At 51.3% G+C, this 14,905-nt stretch overlaps 1 protein-coding gene across 2 annotated transcripts in view; it reads right to left on the minus strand.

The window, feature by feature from the left end:
- The window catches only part of LOC140409002 (interleukin-6 receptor subunit beta-like), a 245,129-nt gene that overhangs the window by 161,207 nt on the left and 69,017 nt on the right, over positions 1-14,905 (minus strand). For both annotated transcript variants that reach the window (XM_072497015.1, XM_072497016.1), the window contains exon 2: positions 10,570-10,699. In XM_072497015.1, the coding sequence (XP_072353116.1) occupies positions 10,570-10,573 (4 nt within the window). In that variant the 5' untranslated portion in view covers positions 10,574-10,699. The remainder of the gene's footprint in view (positions 1-10,569; positions 10,700-14,905) is intronic.

Below are 14,905 nucleotides of genomic sequence, written 5' to 3' on the forward strand. Positions count from 1 at the left end.
GGCGGAGGCACCTGTGTCCAGTTTGAACTGGATGGGGCAGTGGTTGACCTTCATCACTGCATGCCATTCATCCTCGGAATCCACGGCCAGGATTGATTGGACTCACGATGTGTCCGGTGTGGCGTATTCGCACTTTGTAATAATGCCCACTCGGTAAGTGTTGTCCAGGTATTCATCATCTGGATCCGTCACACTGCCTGGATCAGAGTCATGCATTCGGTGTTGCACACTTCTGATGCGCCGCTGTCGGAATTGGGAGCGCTGACTCCTGACTGGTGCTGCAGATCTGCACAGGGCTGCATAGTGCTTTGGTTTCCCACAGTTTAAACAGCGTTTGCCTCTTGCAGGGCAGTTTTTTTTTAAGTGGGCGGTGCCGCAGTTCGAACAAGTCATGATGTCGGCGTCATGACGCTCAGTGCGTAGTTGCGCATACGCGGTGCGGTTCTCGGACGTCTGCACCTGCGCAGTGCGCTTTTCAGCTGCTTCATGTTCCCGATCGCATTGTGCATGCGTTGGGCCCCGGGAAGAGCGTGCGAAGTGGCTGCTTTTGTCAATGTGGAGGCGCTGCACCCGGGAGATGGCCTGAACACTCTCCACCTCGTGGGAGGCTTGTTTTTCACTTTCTGCCGTTTTGTACTGTGAATAGCGATTTTTAGAGTGCTCATGCACAGTACACGTTTGAGGCACGATCAATTGGACAAAGACGATAGTTGAATCCAACTGAGGCTTTATTGCTATCAGATGTGTGGCCTCCCACAGCAGCTGGCGAAATGGCTGCTGGCTGGAGGACACGCATATTTATACCTCGCCTCCTGGGCGGAGCCAGCAGTCAGGGACTACTGGCGAACCTGTAGTACAGGTCCTACCGTACATCACCCAATATAGGTGCAACAGTGGTTTACCACATTCACCCCCTGTTAAAAATTGAGTCCGGTGGGGATGGTGGAGAACTATATACAACAATGAGTTAATATTTACAAGATTTGAGCAAACAAATGTCCTTTGATGGCCGGTGGACCGGTCAGAGGTTTAGCCGGTCCGAGGCCTTGATGTTCCTCTGGGAGCGACGCAGTGGTGCCGGTGACGTTGGTGCTGATCTGGTCGATCGTGACTCCGGGAGCGTGCCACAATCCTCTTCATTGTCGGGCGTGGGCAGGGGGAGGACGGATGGTCCTGGGGGGGTGCTGTTGGGAGCGACAGGGGAGGGGAAGGTGGCGCCGGGGGCGGAGGGGGTGTGGGGGTGGAACCTGCCGGTGCTAGGTCCCTGAGGGAGACAGTATCCTGGCGGCTGGCGGGGAACTTCACATAGGCGTACTGGGGGTTTGCGTGGAGTAAGTTCATCCTCTCCAGCAATGGGTCCGCCTTGTGGAGTCGGACCTGCTTACGGAGAAGCACGGTTCCCGGAGCTGCGAGCCAAGTCGGGAGCGACACCCTGGATGTGGACTTCCTGGGGAAGGCAAAAAGACGTTCATGGGGTGTATTGTTAGTGGCAGTGCAGAGTAATGAGCGAATGGAGTGGAGTGCATCAGGGAGGACCTCCTGCCAGCGGGAGGCCGGGAGGTTTCTGGACCGTAGGGCCAGCTGGACCGCCCTCCATACCGTCCCATTCTCCCTTTCTACCTGTCCACTTCCCCGGGGGTTATAGCTTGTCGTTCTGCTGGAAGCGATACCCCTGCTGAGCGGGAACTGACGCAGCTCATTACTCATGAATGAGGATCCGCTGTCACTGTGGATGTAGGCGGGGAAACCGGACAGAGCGAAGATTGTGTTGAGGGCTTTAATGACGGGGGCAGACATCATGTCGGGGCATTGGATGGCAAAGGGGAATCTGGAGTATTCGTCGATCACACTGAGAAAATATGTGTGACAGTCGGTGGAGGGGAGGGGGCCTTTGAAGTCCACGCTGAGGCGTTCAAAGAGGCGGGAGGCCTTCACCAGGCGCGCGCGGTCCGGCCGGTAGAAGTGCAGCATGCACTCGGCACAGACCTGGCAGTCCCTGGTGATTGCCTGTACTTCCTCGACGGAGTAGGGCAGATTTTGTGCCTTAGTGAAGTGGTACAACCGTGTGACTCCTGGGTGACAAAGGCTGTCGTGCAGGGCCTGGAGTCGGTCTACCTGTGCGCTGGCACATGTACCTCGTGATAGAGAGTCTGGGGACTCGCTGAGTTTGCCGGGGCGATACATAATCTCGTAATTGTAGTTGGATAGCTCGATCCTCCACCTCAAGATCTTATCGTTCTTGATCTTGCCCCGCTGTGTGTTGTTGAACATGAAGGCTACTGACCGTTGGTCAGTGAGGAGAGTGAATCTCCTGCTGGCCAGGTAATGCCTCCAATGCCTCACAGCTTCAACGATAGCTTGGGCGTCCTTTTCGATGGATGAGTGCCGAATCTCTGAGGCATGAAGGGTGCGGGAAAAGAATGCCACGGGACTGCCTGCCTGATTGAGGGTGGCGGCAAGGGCGACGTCTGATGCGTCGCTTTCTATTTGGAAGGGCAGTGTCTCATCTACAGTGTGCATTGTGGCCTTGGCAATATCAGCTCTGGTCTTGGCCGTCAGGAGAAACTGGATGGACTGTATGAGTGGGCGGGCCTTGTCCGCATAGTTTGGGACCCACTGAGTGTAGTACGAAAAGAACCCCAGGCAGCGTTTGAGGGCCTTGGGGCAGTGGGGGAGGGGGAGCTCCATGAGGGGGCGCATGCGGTCAGGATCAGGCCCCAGAACTCCGTTCTGGACCACATAGCCGAGGATGGCTAAGCGGTTTGTGCTGAACACGCACTTCTCCTTGTTGTAGGTGAGGTTTAGGAGAGTAGCGGTGTGGAGAAATTTAGCAAGGTTGGCGTCGTGGTCCTACTGATCATGGCCGCAGATGGTGACGTTCTCTAGGTACGGAAACGTGGCCCGCAAACCGTACCGGTCGAACGTTCGGTCCATCTCCCTTTGGAAGACCGAGACCCCGTTTGTGACGCCGAAGAGGACCCAAAGGATGTGGTATAGGCGGCCGTCTGCCCCGAAGGCGGTGTATGGACGGTCCGATTTACGGATCAGGAGCTGGTGTTAGGCGGATTTCAGGTCTGCCGTTGAGAAGACCCGGTACTGTGCAATCTAATTGACCATATCAGATATGCATGGGAGGGGGTACGCGTCGAGCTGCGTGTACCGGTTGATGGTATGGCTGTAGTTCACGACCATTCGGTGTTTCTCCACAGTTTTAACTACTACCACTTGAGCTCTCCAGGGGCTGTTGCTGGCCTCGATAATGCCCTCCCGAAGCAGCCGCTGGACTTCGGACCTGATGAAGGTCTTGTCCTGGGTGCTGTACCATCTGCTCCTGGTGGCGACGGGTAAGCAATCTGGAGTTAGATTGGCAAAGATGGAAGGTGGGTCGACCTTTAGGGTCGCGAGGCCGCACACAGTGAGGGGTGGTAGGGGCCCGCCGAATTTCAGAGTTAGGCTCTGGAGGTTGCACTGGAAGTCCAGGCCGAGGATTAGTGCAGTGCAGAGGTTAGGGAGGACATAGAGGCGGAAGCAGCTGAATTCTACGCCCTGGACCTTGAGCGTGACCGTACAGTACCCCCGGATTGCTACGCAATGGGATCCGGAGGCCAGGGAGATTTTTTGGTTGGCGGAGTGTATCGTGAGGGAGCAGCGCCTTATTGTATCCGGGTGTATGAAGCTTTCGGTGCTCCCGGAGTCCAGCAAGCTGGAGGTTACATGTCCGTCGACTTTCACACTGGTGGATGCGTTGGTCAGGTTACGCGGACGAGACTGGTCGATTGACATGGAGGTTGGTCGTCGGATAATGAGGCGGCTGGTGATCCCGGGTCCTGGAACGCTGATGGTGCCCATGTGCTGAGGGGTAGACAAGATGGCGGCACCCGAAGATCTTGAGGGTTACAAAATGGCGGTGCCCATGGAATGCACGTTGCGGGGGTGGAATAAGATAGCGGTGCCCACTGGCCGCACGTGGTCTGAGGGGGGGGATGGCGGCGCCCATTGTCCGTGACCGAGGGGGGTTGGGGCGATAGCGGCTACTGAGCGGTCCTGGCACACCGCGGTGAAGTGGTCCTTCTTCCCGCAGACCTTACAAAGGGCAGCGCGGGCCGGGCAGGGTTGGCGGGGGTGCTTCTGTTGGCCGCAAAAATAGCATTGGGGGCCCCCGGGGTTCGCTGGCTGGCGTGCAGCGCAGGTGTATTGGGTGGGGCGGCTGTCTGTGGGGTCCACGAAGCGTAGGAGGTGTGGGCCGCACAGCTGGGGGTGTAGGACTGGATGTTGCGCAGGGCGACCGTCATGGAGAGCGCTAGCATTCTAGTCTCTGCGAGGTCGCGCGTGGCCCCTTCTAGGAGTCGCTGCCGTATGAGATCTGACCCAATTCCAGTCACAAAAGCATCCCTCATAAGGAGGTCTGAGTGTTCCGTGGCCGTAACGGCCTGACAGTCACAGTCCCGGAATAGTGGGATTAGGGCCCGCCAGAAGTCTTCTATGGACTCACCAGGGAGTTGAGAGCGAGTGGCGAGCGCGTGCCTGGCGAAGAGCGTGTTCATTTTCTGTGCGTAGTTGTCTTTGAGTAGAGTTATGGCTTTGGCGTAGTTTGTCGCGTCCTGGATTAACGGAGACTTTGGAGCTCAACTTGGAATATAAAATCAGAATCTTCTGAGCCTCCGGAACAGGGGTTGGTGCTGCGTTGATATATGCTTTGAAGCAAGCTAGCCAGTGCTGGAAGTCCTTTCTGGCGTCGCTTGAGTGCGGATCCAGCTGCAGGCGATCCGGTTTGATACGGAGGTCCACCCTTAGAAACTGATAGCAATAAATTGAGGCACGATCAATTGGACAAAGACGATAGTTGAAGCCAACTGAGGCTTTATTGCTATCAGATGTGTAGCCTCCCACAGCAGCTGGCGAAATCGCTGCTGGCTGGAGGACACGCATATTTATACCCCGCCTCCTGGGCGGAGCCAACAGGCAGGGACTACCAGCGAACCTGTAGTACAGGTCCTACCGTACATCACCTAATACAGGTGCAACAGTGGTTTATCACAACGTTTCAATCGCGACTGGCAGGATCATTTGCTTGATTTTCAACAATTGCTCTCGCAGAGGATCAGAGTGCACTAGTAGACCAAATCGAGACCAACGATTTGGTCTCTGATCATGGAGTCAGTGATATCACCGAAGTTGCAGGATTGCGCTAACAGACTAAGGTTAGTTAGATAGGGGTTGAAGGATTCGTCTTTACCTTGCATCCTCTGCTTGAAGATGTCGCGCTCGAAGATTTAGTTGGTGGCCACCTCGCAGTGGCTGTCGAATTTGTCCAGGATGGTTTGGTACTTTGTTTTATCCTGCCCTTCGGAAAAGTGAATGGAGCTGAAGATCTCTATCGCATGGTCACCCACAGTGATTGTCACGTATCTTGCTAAGTTGAACTAAATAGATTGAACAGTCACTCCTGGTATCATGTTGTGTCATGCTGCTTCGGATAACACAGGCTGCTACTTGATGCAGTCTTAACTAAAGGATGCTCCAGACTCTGAAATACGTTCAACGTGTTTATTGAACTATTTACACAGTACTCAAATGAGTTCGACTCTCTGCTAATCTAACTGTAGTAACTCAGTCTAACTGTACCAGCTTGCTCTAAGCCACGTGCTGGGGTGTGATGCTGCTGATCTACCCTGTCTAACTCTCTTGATGTCTGTCTGTGGAAAGAGGCAGGGTGTGAGTGCCTCATCCCTTTTATAGTGTTTATGTCATGCTCCCTTGTGGTGATGCCACCTCTGAGTGTCCTGACTGCCCATTGGTTGTGTCCTATTCTGAGTGTTCACTGGTTGCATGTTTGCATATCATGACAGGGAGAAGGCCAGCAGAATGCTTGCACAGCAGCTCAGAAAGAGGAAGGCAACCAGGGAGATTGGGAAAGTAAGGGACAGGGATGGGAACCTGGTCGGAGATTCAGCAGGGGTTAATAAGGCATTTAAGGGGTTTTACAGCAGGCTGTATGAGTTGGAAACCCCCAGCTGGGCCGGAGAGGATGGGGCAATTCTTAGGGGGGCTGAGGTTCCTGAAGGTGGACGAAGGGTTGGTAGAAGGGCCTCGATTGGGTTGGAAGAGGGGGGGGGGGGGGGCTGGGAGAGGTGTGTGGTGGCGGGGGGGGGGGGGGGGGAGGAGAGCGTCTCGCTTTAAGCAGACAACCTGCTCTTATATGTTTCGGACCCACTAGAAGGATGGAAGAAATGATGAGGATTCTGGAGGATTTTGCCGGTTTTCGGGTAATAAAGTGAATATGGGGAAAAGTGAGATGTTCGCGATCCAGGCAAGGGGGCAGGAGAGGCGATTGGGGGAGCTGCCATTTAGAGTGGAAGGGGGAAGTTTCCGGTACCTAAGCATCCAGGTGGCACGGGAATGGGAACGGCTGCACAAGCTAAATCTGACCCAACTAGTAGACCAAATGAAGGAAGATTTCCATAGGTGGTACGTGTTCCCACTGTCACTGGCTGGGAGGGTACAGACAGTAAAAATGATGGTCCTCCCGAGATTCCTGTTCGTGTTTCAATGTCTTCCCATCTTTATTCCACGGTGCTTCTTTAAACGGGTCAACAAGGTGATCTCTGGCTTTGTGTGGGCGGGTAAAACCCCGCAAGTTAAAAAGAGGATCCTGGAGCGCAGCCGGGGGGGAGGGCGGGCTGGCGTTGCCAAACTTTAGTAATTATTAATGGGCAGCAAATATAGCCATGATTAGGAAGTGGATGGGGGGGGGGGTCGATGTGGGAGCGTGTAGAGGCAGCATCATGCAAGGGCACTAGTTTGGAGGCATTGGTAATTGCGCCTCTGCTGCTCCCACCGGCATGGTACTCCACCAGCCCCGTGATGGTGGCAGTCCTGAGAGTCTGGGGGCAATGGAGGAGACATGTGGGAGCAGAGGGAGCAGCGGTCTGGTCCCCAAACTGCAATAATCACCGGTTTGCCCCGGGAAGTATGGATGGGGGGTTCCGGAGATGGCAGAGAGCAGGGATTGAGAGGATGCGAGCTATGTTCATAGAGGGGAGCTTTCCCAGCCTTAGGGAGCTGGAGGAGAAATTTGAATTAACGGGAGGGAACGGGTTCAGGTACCTGCAGGCGCGGGGCTTCCTACGCAGGCAGGTCTCAACCTTCCCGCTCCTACCACCAAGGGGGATACAGGGCAGGGTAGTTTCCAGAATGTGGGTGGGAGAAGGGAGGATTTCAGACATTTATAAGGAACTCATGGGGTCAGAGGAAACGTAGACCGAGGAGCCGAGACACAAATGGGAAGAGGAGTTAGGAGGAGAGTTAGAGGATGGTCTCTGGGCGGACGCACTTTGTCTTGCAACCCCAGGGGCGGCAACCCAGGAAAAGACGACACCTCTCTCCTCACGGAATCCCGGAACTGCGAGTACCTGAAACCATTCCCCCCGGGCGGCTCATACTCTTTTTCCAGGTTCTCTGGCTTTGCAAATCTGCCCCCTATAAACAAATCACCAAATCGTTCAATCCCTGCCTGCCGCCACCCCCAAAACCTCATATACAGCGAACCCCCCCCCCGCACAAACCTACAGTTGACACAGATCGGCGCCCACACCGAGGCACCCTCCAATCTCAAATGCTGCCTCCACTGCCCCCACACCACTACTGGGCTCATGGAGTACCTGGCCGACGATAATGGCATCGGCACTGACAAGAACGCCCTTAAGCTCGTTCCCCTCCCCCACTACCAATTTACTGACCATGGCAATGTTCGCCGCCCAGTAATAGTTCATCCTGTTCAGCAATGGCAGCAACCAGCCCACTTGTCCCCGCTCCAGAAAAGCCCTCCTCACCCACGGGGTCTCCCCCGCCCCACACACCCAGAAATCAGTACTTTGACCTTTTTGAAGAACACCTTCGGGACGAAGATTGGGAGGTTCTGAAACACGAACAGAAACCTTGGCAGCACCGTCATTTTTACTGTCTGCACCCATCCTGCCAGCGACCGCAGCAGCACATCCCACCTCTTAAAGTCCCCCTTCATCTGCTCCCCAACTGAGTCAAGTTCAGCTTGTGCAGCTGTGTCCAGCCCCGCGTCACCTGGATGCCCAAGTATCTAAAACTCACCCCCACTACCTTGAACGGCAGCTCCCCTAATCTCCACTCCTGCCCTCAAGTCTCAATTGGGAACACCTCGCTCTTTCCCATATTCAACTTAATAATATCAATCTTTTATTGTCACAAGTATGAAGTTACTGTGAAGAGCCCCTAGTCGCCACATTCCAGCACCCGTTCGGGGAGGCCGGTACGGGAATTGAACCCGCACTGTTGATCTTGTTCTGCATTACAAACCAGCTGTCTAGCCCACTGAGCTAAACCGGCCCATCCTATTGTACCCGGAGATTCCTCCAAAATCCCCATAATGCCCCAGTACTGCCCAATGGTCCGAAATGTATAGCAGCAGGTCGCCTGCATCCAGCAAGACTATGTGCTCACGCCCCCTTTCCCCCACACAGCCCCTCTCCCATCCCCCGATGCCCTAAGCGGTTGTCTTTATGGTTGATTTGTGTCAACCATAGGTTTGTACCGGGGAGCTGGATGCGAGGTTTTGGGGGTGGCAGCAGGCACGGATTGAATGACTCGGTGACCTGTTTGTCGGGGGCAGATTTGCGAAGTTGGAGGACTTGGCGGAAGAGTACGAGTTGCCCAGGGGGAACGGTTTTAGGTCCGGGATTTTGTGAGGAGAGAGGTGCCGTCTTTTCCTGGGCTACCGCACTTGGGGTTGCAGGATAAGGTGCTGGCGAAGGAGGAGATAGGGGAGGGGAAGATGTCCAAGGTCTACAAGGAGTTGATGGATTGGGATGGAGTCCCGGTGGGGGACATAAAGGAGGAGGTGCTGGGAGGGGAGGCTGACGCCATGCGGAGCATGAATGCGTCCTCGTCGTGTGCGAGCCTAAGCCTCAATCAGTTTAAGGTACTTCATAGAGCACATATGATGGTAGCACAGATGAGTAGGTGTGTTGAGGGGGTATAGGACAGGGCAGTGCCTGGGGAGGCCCGTGAACCGCGTCCACATGTTCTGGGCATGTCCGAAGCTAAAGGGGTTCTGGCAGGGGTTTGCAGATGTAAAGTCCGAGGTGCTGGGGGTGAAGGTGGCCCCGAGTCCAGAGGCTGCGATATTGGGAGTGTCAGAAGACCCGGGAGTCCAGTGGGTGAGAGAGGCTAGTGCCTAGGCCCTTGCCTCCCTGATAGCCCAGAGATGGATCTTGCTTGGATGTAGGGACACAGCCGTCAAAAGCAGAGGTGTGGATGAGCGACCTGGCAGAATTCCTGAAGCTAGAGAATGTTAAGTTCGTCCTGAGGGGGACGGTTGATGGGTTCACTCGGAGGTGGAAGCCGTTCATTGACTTCTTGAAGGAGGATTGAGGGGGCGGCAATGAAGTGGGGGGGGGGGTGTCAAAATGGGAATGGGAGAAGGGGACAATGGCGGGGAGCGAGGGGAGTGGGTGTTGTATATTTATACTGTTATATGATCTTTCTTCTGTTTTTGTTTGTTTTTATGAAAATGCCTGAATAAAATATTTTTTAAAAAAGATATTAAACATTGACTATCATCTCAATGCCTCAGGGAATTCATCCCAGTGATGATATCATTATTAAAACAAGGTAGTGAACGGCTTAAGCTATACATAGCCAAGTGCGAGATCCTTATTTAATCTCGACACATATACCACTTCGAGAAATAAAAACAGAAAATGCTGGAAAAGCTCAGTGGGCCTGGCAGCATCTGTGGAGAGAGACACAGAGTTGACGTATTGAGTCCATACGACTCTTTGAACAACAATGTAACACCTTTTTCTGTAGAAAACAAATCAAAATATTTCACTAGCATAAAGAAAGAGAATGGATGCCAAGCAAAGGAATAACAAGGGAGGATGGCCAAAAGAATGGTAAAGATACCACTTTTATGTAAGAGAGGGAGTTAGACATGTGAAGGGTTTTCCGGGGGGGAGGGTGGATTCCAAAGCATGAAGCCCACAATGCTGCATGGCTGTCAACAATTGGGCAAAGAGGGCACTGCACAGATGAAGAATGATCGTGTCCATTTAAAGCTGAAAGTTATAATCAAATACCTCTTATTCAGCATGTGGGGATCCATTGAGTGATTACTATTCCAAAAAAAGATGCTGGCTTAGACTGTGAGAGCCGTGGTCAGCTTCATTAAGACTGTTATTCTAAATTTCTTATTGCACTCATGAATTGGATTACATATCCATGAGGGGCTGGTTTAGCATACTGGGCTAAGTAGCTGGCTTGTAATGCAGAACAAAGCAGCAGTGCAGGTTCAATTCCTATACCAGCCTCCGCAAACAGGTGCCGGAATGTGGTGACTAGGAGCTTTTCACAGTAACTTCATTGAAGACTACATGTGAAAATAAGCTATTATTATTATATAATTTGTGTACTTGATATAAATATTTGCAAGCAGTAATATAAACAGAATGTGCTTCCAACACTCAGCTAATTCAGTCATCATTTGTGACAAGAACAAACAATTATTCTCTTATTGAATCACTCAATAAAACTTACGCATTGTTGATAGGTTCTGAGGAGTATTTGTCTATTCACAGCGTAACCGTGCAGTGTCATCAAAAACCATTTCAATTCTTCAAAACTGAGAACTAAATACGTAGGAAATGGACAGCAGATCGGTTATCATCTGAAAACAAAAGTGCAGATTGACATTGTGAGTTTTTTCTTATTCCTTCAGGGATGTGGGTATTGCTGGCAAGGTCAGTATTTGCTGCCCATCCGTATTGTCCTTGAACTGAATGTCTTGTTCGGCCATTTCAATTGCTTAAAATTTAGAGTACCCAATTCCTTTTTTTGTTTCCAATTAAGGGGCAATTTAGCATGGCCATCCACCTACCCTGCACATCTTTTGTGTTGTGGGGGTGAGCCCCAAGCAGACAGGGGGAGAACATGTAAACTCCACACAGACAGTGACCTGGGCCGGGATCGAACCCGGGTCCTCAGTGCCATGAGGCAGCAGTGCTAACCACTGTGCCACCGTGCCACCCTTGTTGGCCATTTCAGAGGGCAGTTAAGAGTCAACCACATTGCTGTGGGTCTGGAGTCACATGTAGGCCAGACCAGGTGAGGATGGCAGATTTCCTTCCTTAAAGGGCATTAGTGAACCAGATGGGTTTGTACGACAATCGGCAATGGTTTCATGGTCATCATTAGACTTTTAATTGCAGATATTTTTAAAATTGAATTCAAATTCCAAACTTGCCCTGGTGGGATTTGAATCCGGAGAATTATCGTGGGTCTCCAGATTACTAGTTGAGCGGCAAAACCACTCTGCCTCCGCCTCCTCAGAGTACTGATCTTGTAGTGCAATTCAGGTTGTGACAAAAGGGTTTATAGCTGAAACATTAAACTGGCTTTTCACTTTTCAGGTGTTGAAGGCCAATCCTGTATTCCATCAACATTTTCTGTTTTATATAAGATTTACAACATTTGCATTATTTGACGTGAAGAAAAAGGCTGCAGGTCGTATACCAACTGATTGCACTGAATTGTATATACTGTGCCATTTGTTTACACCACTTCCAATTTGTGTAACCAAAGGACTAATTGGGGATTATAATCTTGAAGTTAATTACCCCTGTAATAGGATCACTGTTTCGACTGACAACATCGTTGTGGATCATTTCCAAAGTCCTGACACACAAAACATGCAACAGCAACTGAGGTAACTATGAAATGCTGTCCTTCAATGAAAACTAACAAACCGATGTCCAACAAGTAAACCTTGAAAGATTAAATTAAATTTTACTCCCCACACCCCCAGTGTTTTGGAATATCTGAATGATTTGCTGATTTCTTCTGATACATATATATAACCAAAATAGAAGCAAAGGTAGGTTATTCAGCCCCTCGAGCCTGCTCCGCTACTCAATAAGATCGTGGCTGATTTATTTGCATCTCAAATTCCACATTCCCATCTATCCCCGGTAACCTTTGATTCCCTTGCCTAACAAGAATCTACTTAGCTCTTCCTTAAAAGTATTTAATGACCCCGCTTCCACCACATTCTGAGGCAAAGAGTGCCAAAATCGCACAACCCTCCGAGAGAATAAAATTTTCCTAATTTCTGTCCTAACAGGGCGACTCCTAATTTTAAAACAATATTTGATTTGATTTGATTTATTGTCACCTGTACCGAAGTACAGTGAAAAGTATTTTTCTGCGGCCAAGGGAACGTACACAGTAAGTACAGAGCAGACAAAAAAAGAATAATCGACAGAGGACATTGACAAATGGTACATCGACAAACAGTGATTGGTTACAGTGCGAGACAAGGGGCCAAACAAAGCAAATACATGAGCAAGAGCAGCATAGGGCATCGTGAATAGTGTTCTTACAGGAAACAGATCAGTCCGAGGGAGAGTCGTTGAGAAGTCTAGTAGCTGTAGGGAAGAAGCTGTTCCTATGTCTGGATATGCGCGTCTTCAGAGTTCTGTACCTTCTGCCTGATGGAAGGGTCTAGAAGAAGGCAAAGCCTGGGTGGGAGGGGTCTCTGACAATGCTGTCTGCCTTCCTGAGGCAGCGGGAGGTGTATACAGAATCAATGTGGGGGTGGCAAGCTTGTGTGATGCATTGGGCTGTGTTCACCACACTCTGCAGTTTCTTGCGATCTTGGGCCGAGCAGTTGCCGTATGAAGCTGTGATGCAGCCGGATAGGGTGCTGTCGCTGGCACATCTGTAGAAGTTTGTGAGAGTCGATGCAGACATACTGAATTTCTTTAGCTTCCGTAGGAAGTAGAGACGTTGTTGGGCTTTCTTTTTTTTTAAAAATCTTTTTATTGGCTTTTCTCATATTTATAAACAGTTGTTGTGCACATACATTACATTTTTCTTGCCCGCGCTAATTTACTTTATTTACAGAGGTTTGTTTTGTCCTTCATTTAACTAATTCTATGTACATTTTGTTGCCCTCTGAATCGGTCTATGATCCCCCCCCCCTTTCTCCCTCCACCCCCGCCCCCCCCCCCCCCACCCCCCCCATTGGCTTCACCACCCTTCCTGCTCTCTTGTGGTATCCCCCCCTTCCTCCCTCCCCCTTTTTTTTTCTTGGCTTACTCCTCGTTGCTGGCCTCGAACAGGTTTTGGAACAGGCCGACGAACTGCCCCCAAGTATCCAGGAAGCCTTCCTCTGACCCTCGGATGGAGTACTTAATCTTCTCCAGGTGGAGAAATTCCGAGAGGTCAGCGAGCCAGTCTGCAGCTGTGGGTGGTGCTGCCAGCCGAGCAGGTTTCTCCGGTGCGCGATTAGGGAATCGAAAGCCAGGGCGTTGGCCTCCTTCCCCATGTGTAACTCTGGCTGCTCCGATACCCTGAAGATTGCCACTATTGGGCATGGCTTCACCCTCACCCCCACAACCTTGGACACTGCCTTGGAGAAGACTGTCAAGAACCCAGCAAGCTTGGGGCAAGCCCAATACATGTGGGTGTGGTTGGCCGGGCCCCTCTGGTACCGCTCACATTTGTCCTCCACCTCCGGGAAGAACCTGCGCATTCGAGTTCTGGTCAGGTGCGCTCTGTGCACCACTATGAGTTGCATTAGGCAGGAAGAACATAAGAACATAAGAACTAGGAGCAGGAGTAGGCCACCTGGCCCCTCGAGCCTGCTCCACCATTCAATGAGATCATGGCTGATCTTTTGTGGACTCAGCTCCACTTTCCGGCCCGAACACCATAATCCTTAATCCCTTCATTCTTCAAAAAACTATCTATCTTTATCTTAAAAACATTTAATGAAGGAGCCTCTACTGCTTCACTGGGCAAGGAATTCCATAGATTCACAACCCTTTGGGTGAAGAAGTTCCTCCTAAACTCAGTCCTAAATCCACTTCCCCTTATTTTGAGGCTATGCCCCCTAGTTCTGCTTTCACCCGCCAGTGGAAACAACCTGCCCGCATCTATTCTATCTATTCCCTTCATAATCTTATATGTTTCTATAAGATCCCCCCTCATCCTTCTAAATTCCAACAAGTACAGTCCCAGTCTACTCAACCTCTCCTCATAATCCAACCCCTTCAGCTCTGGGATTAACCTAGTGAATCTCCTCTGCACGCCCTCCAGCGCCAGTACGTCCTTTCTCAAGTAAGGAGACCAAAACTGAACACAATACTCGAGGTGTGGCCTCACTAACACCTTATACAATTGCAGCATAACCTCCCTAGTCTTAAACTCCATCCCTCTAGCAATGAAGGACAAAATTCCATTTGCCTTCTTAATCACCTGTTGCACCTGAAAACCAACTTTCTGCGACTCATGCACTAGCACACCCAGGTCTCTCTGCACAGCAGCATGTTTTAATATTTTATCATTTAAATAATAATCCCTTTTGGTGGAGGTGGAGTTCACCCTGCTCAGTGCTTCGCCCCAGAGTTCCAACCCTATCTCTGTCCCCAGTTCGTCCTCCCATTTTGTCTGTTCTCGTCCAGTTGTGTTCGAGCTCTGTCCAGTAGCTGTCCGTATATTTTCCCACATAGCCCCCCACCCCCCTTCTTGCTGCTTGTGCCTGTCAGGTCCTCTCGTAGTGTGGTTTCTGGGGCCCCGGGGTACCCTACTGTCTCTTTGCGGAGGAAGTACATTATTTGGAGGTGTCTCAATTCCTGTCCTCTTGCTAGTTTCCACTTCCTCATTAGTTCATCCAGTGTCGCCAGTCTGTGCCCTACGTAGAAGTCCCCGACCGTCAGTGTGTCCCCATCCCGCCTCCATCTTTTGAAGGTGGTATCTAGTATGGCTGGGGGGAAACTGTGATTGCCGCAGACGAGGGCCATGGGGGACATTTTGGTTATCGCGAAGTGCTGTCTCAACTGGGTCCATGTTCTCAGCGTGGCCGCGACCACTG

Source organism: Scyliorhinus torazame, chromosome 3 (assembly GCF_047496885.1).
Source record: "Scyliorhinus torazame isolate Kashiwa2021f chromosome 3, sScyTor2.1, whole genome shotgun sequence".
Taxonomy (NCBI): domain Eukaryota; kingdom Metazoa; phylum Chordata; class Chondrichthyes; order Carcharhiniformes; family Scyliorhinidae; genus Scyliorhinus; species Scyliorhinus torazame.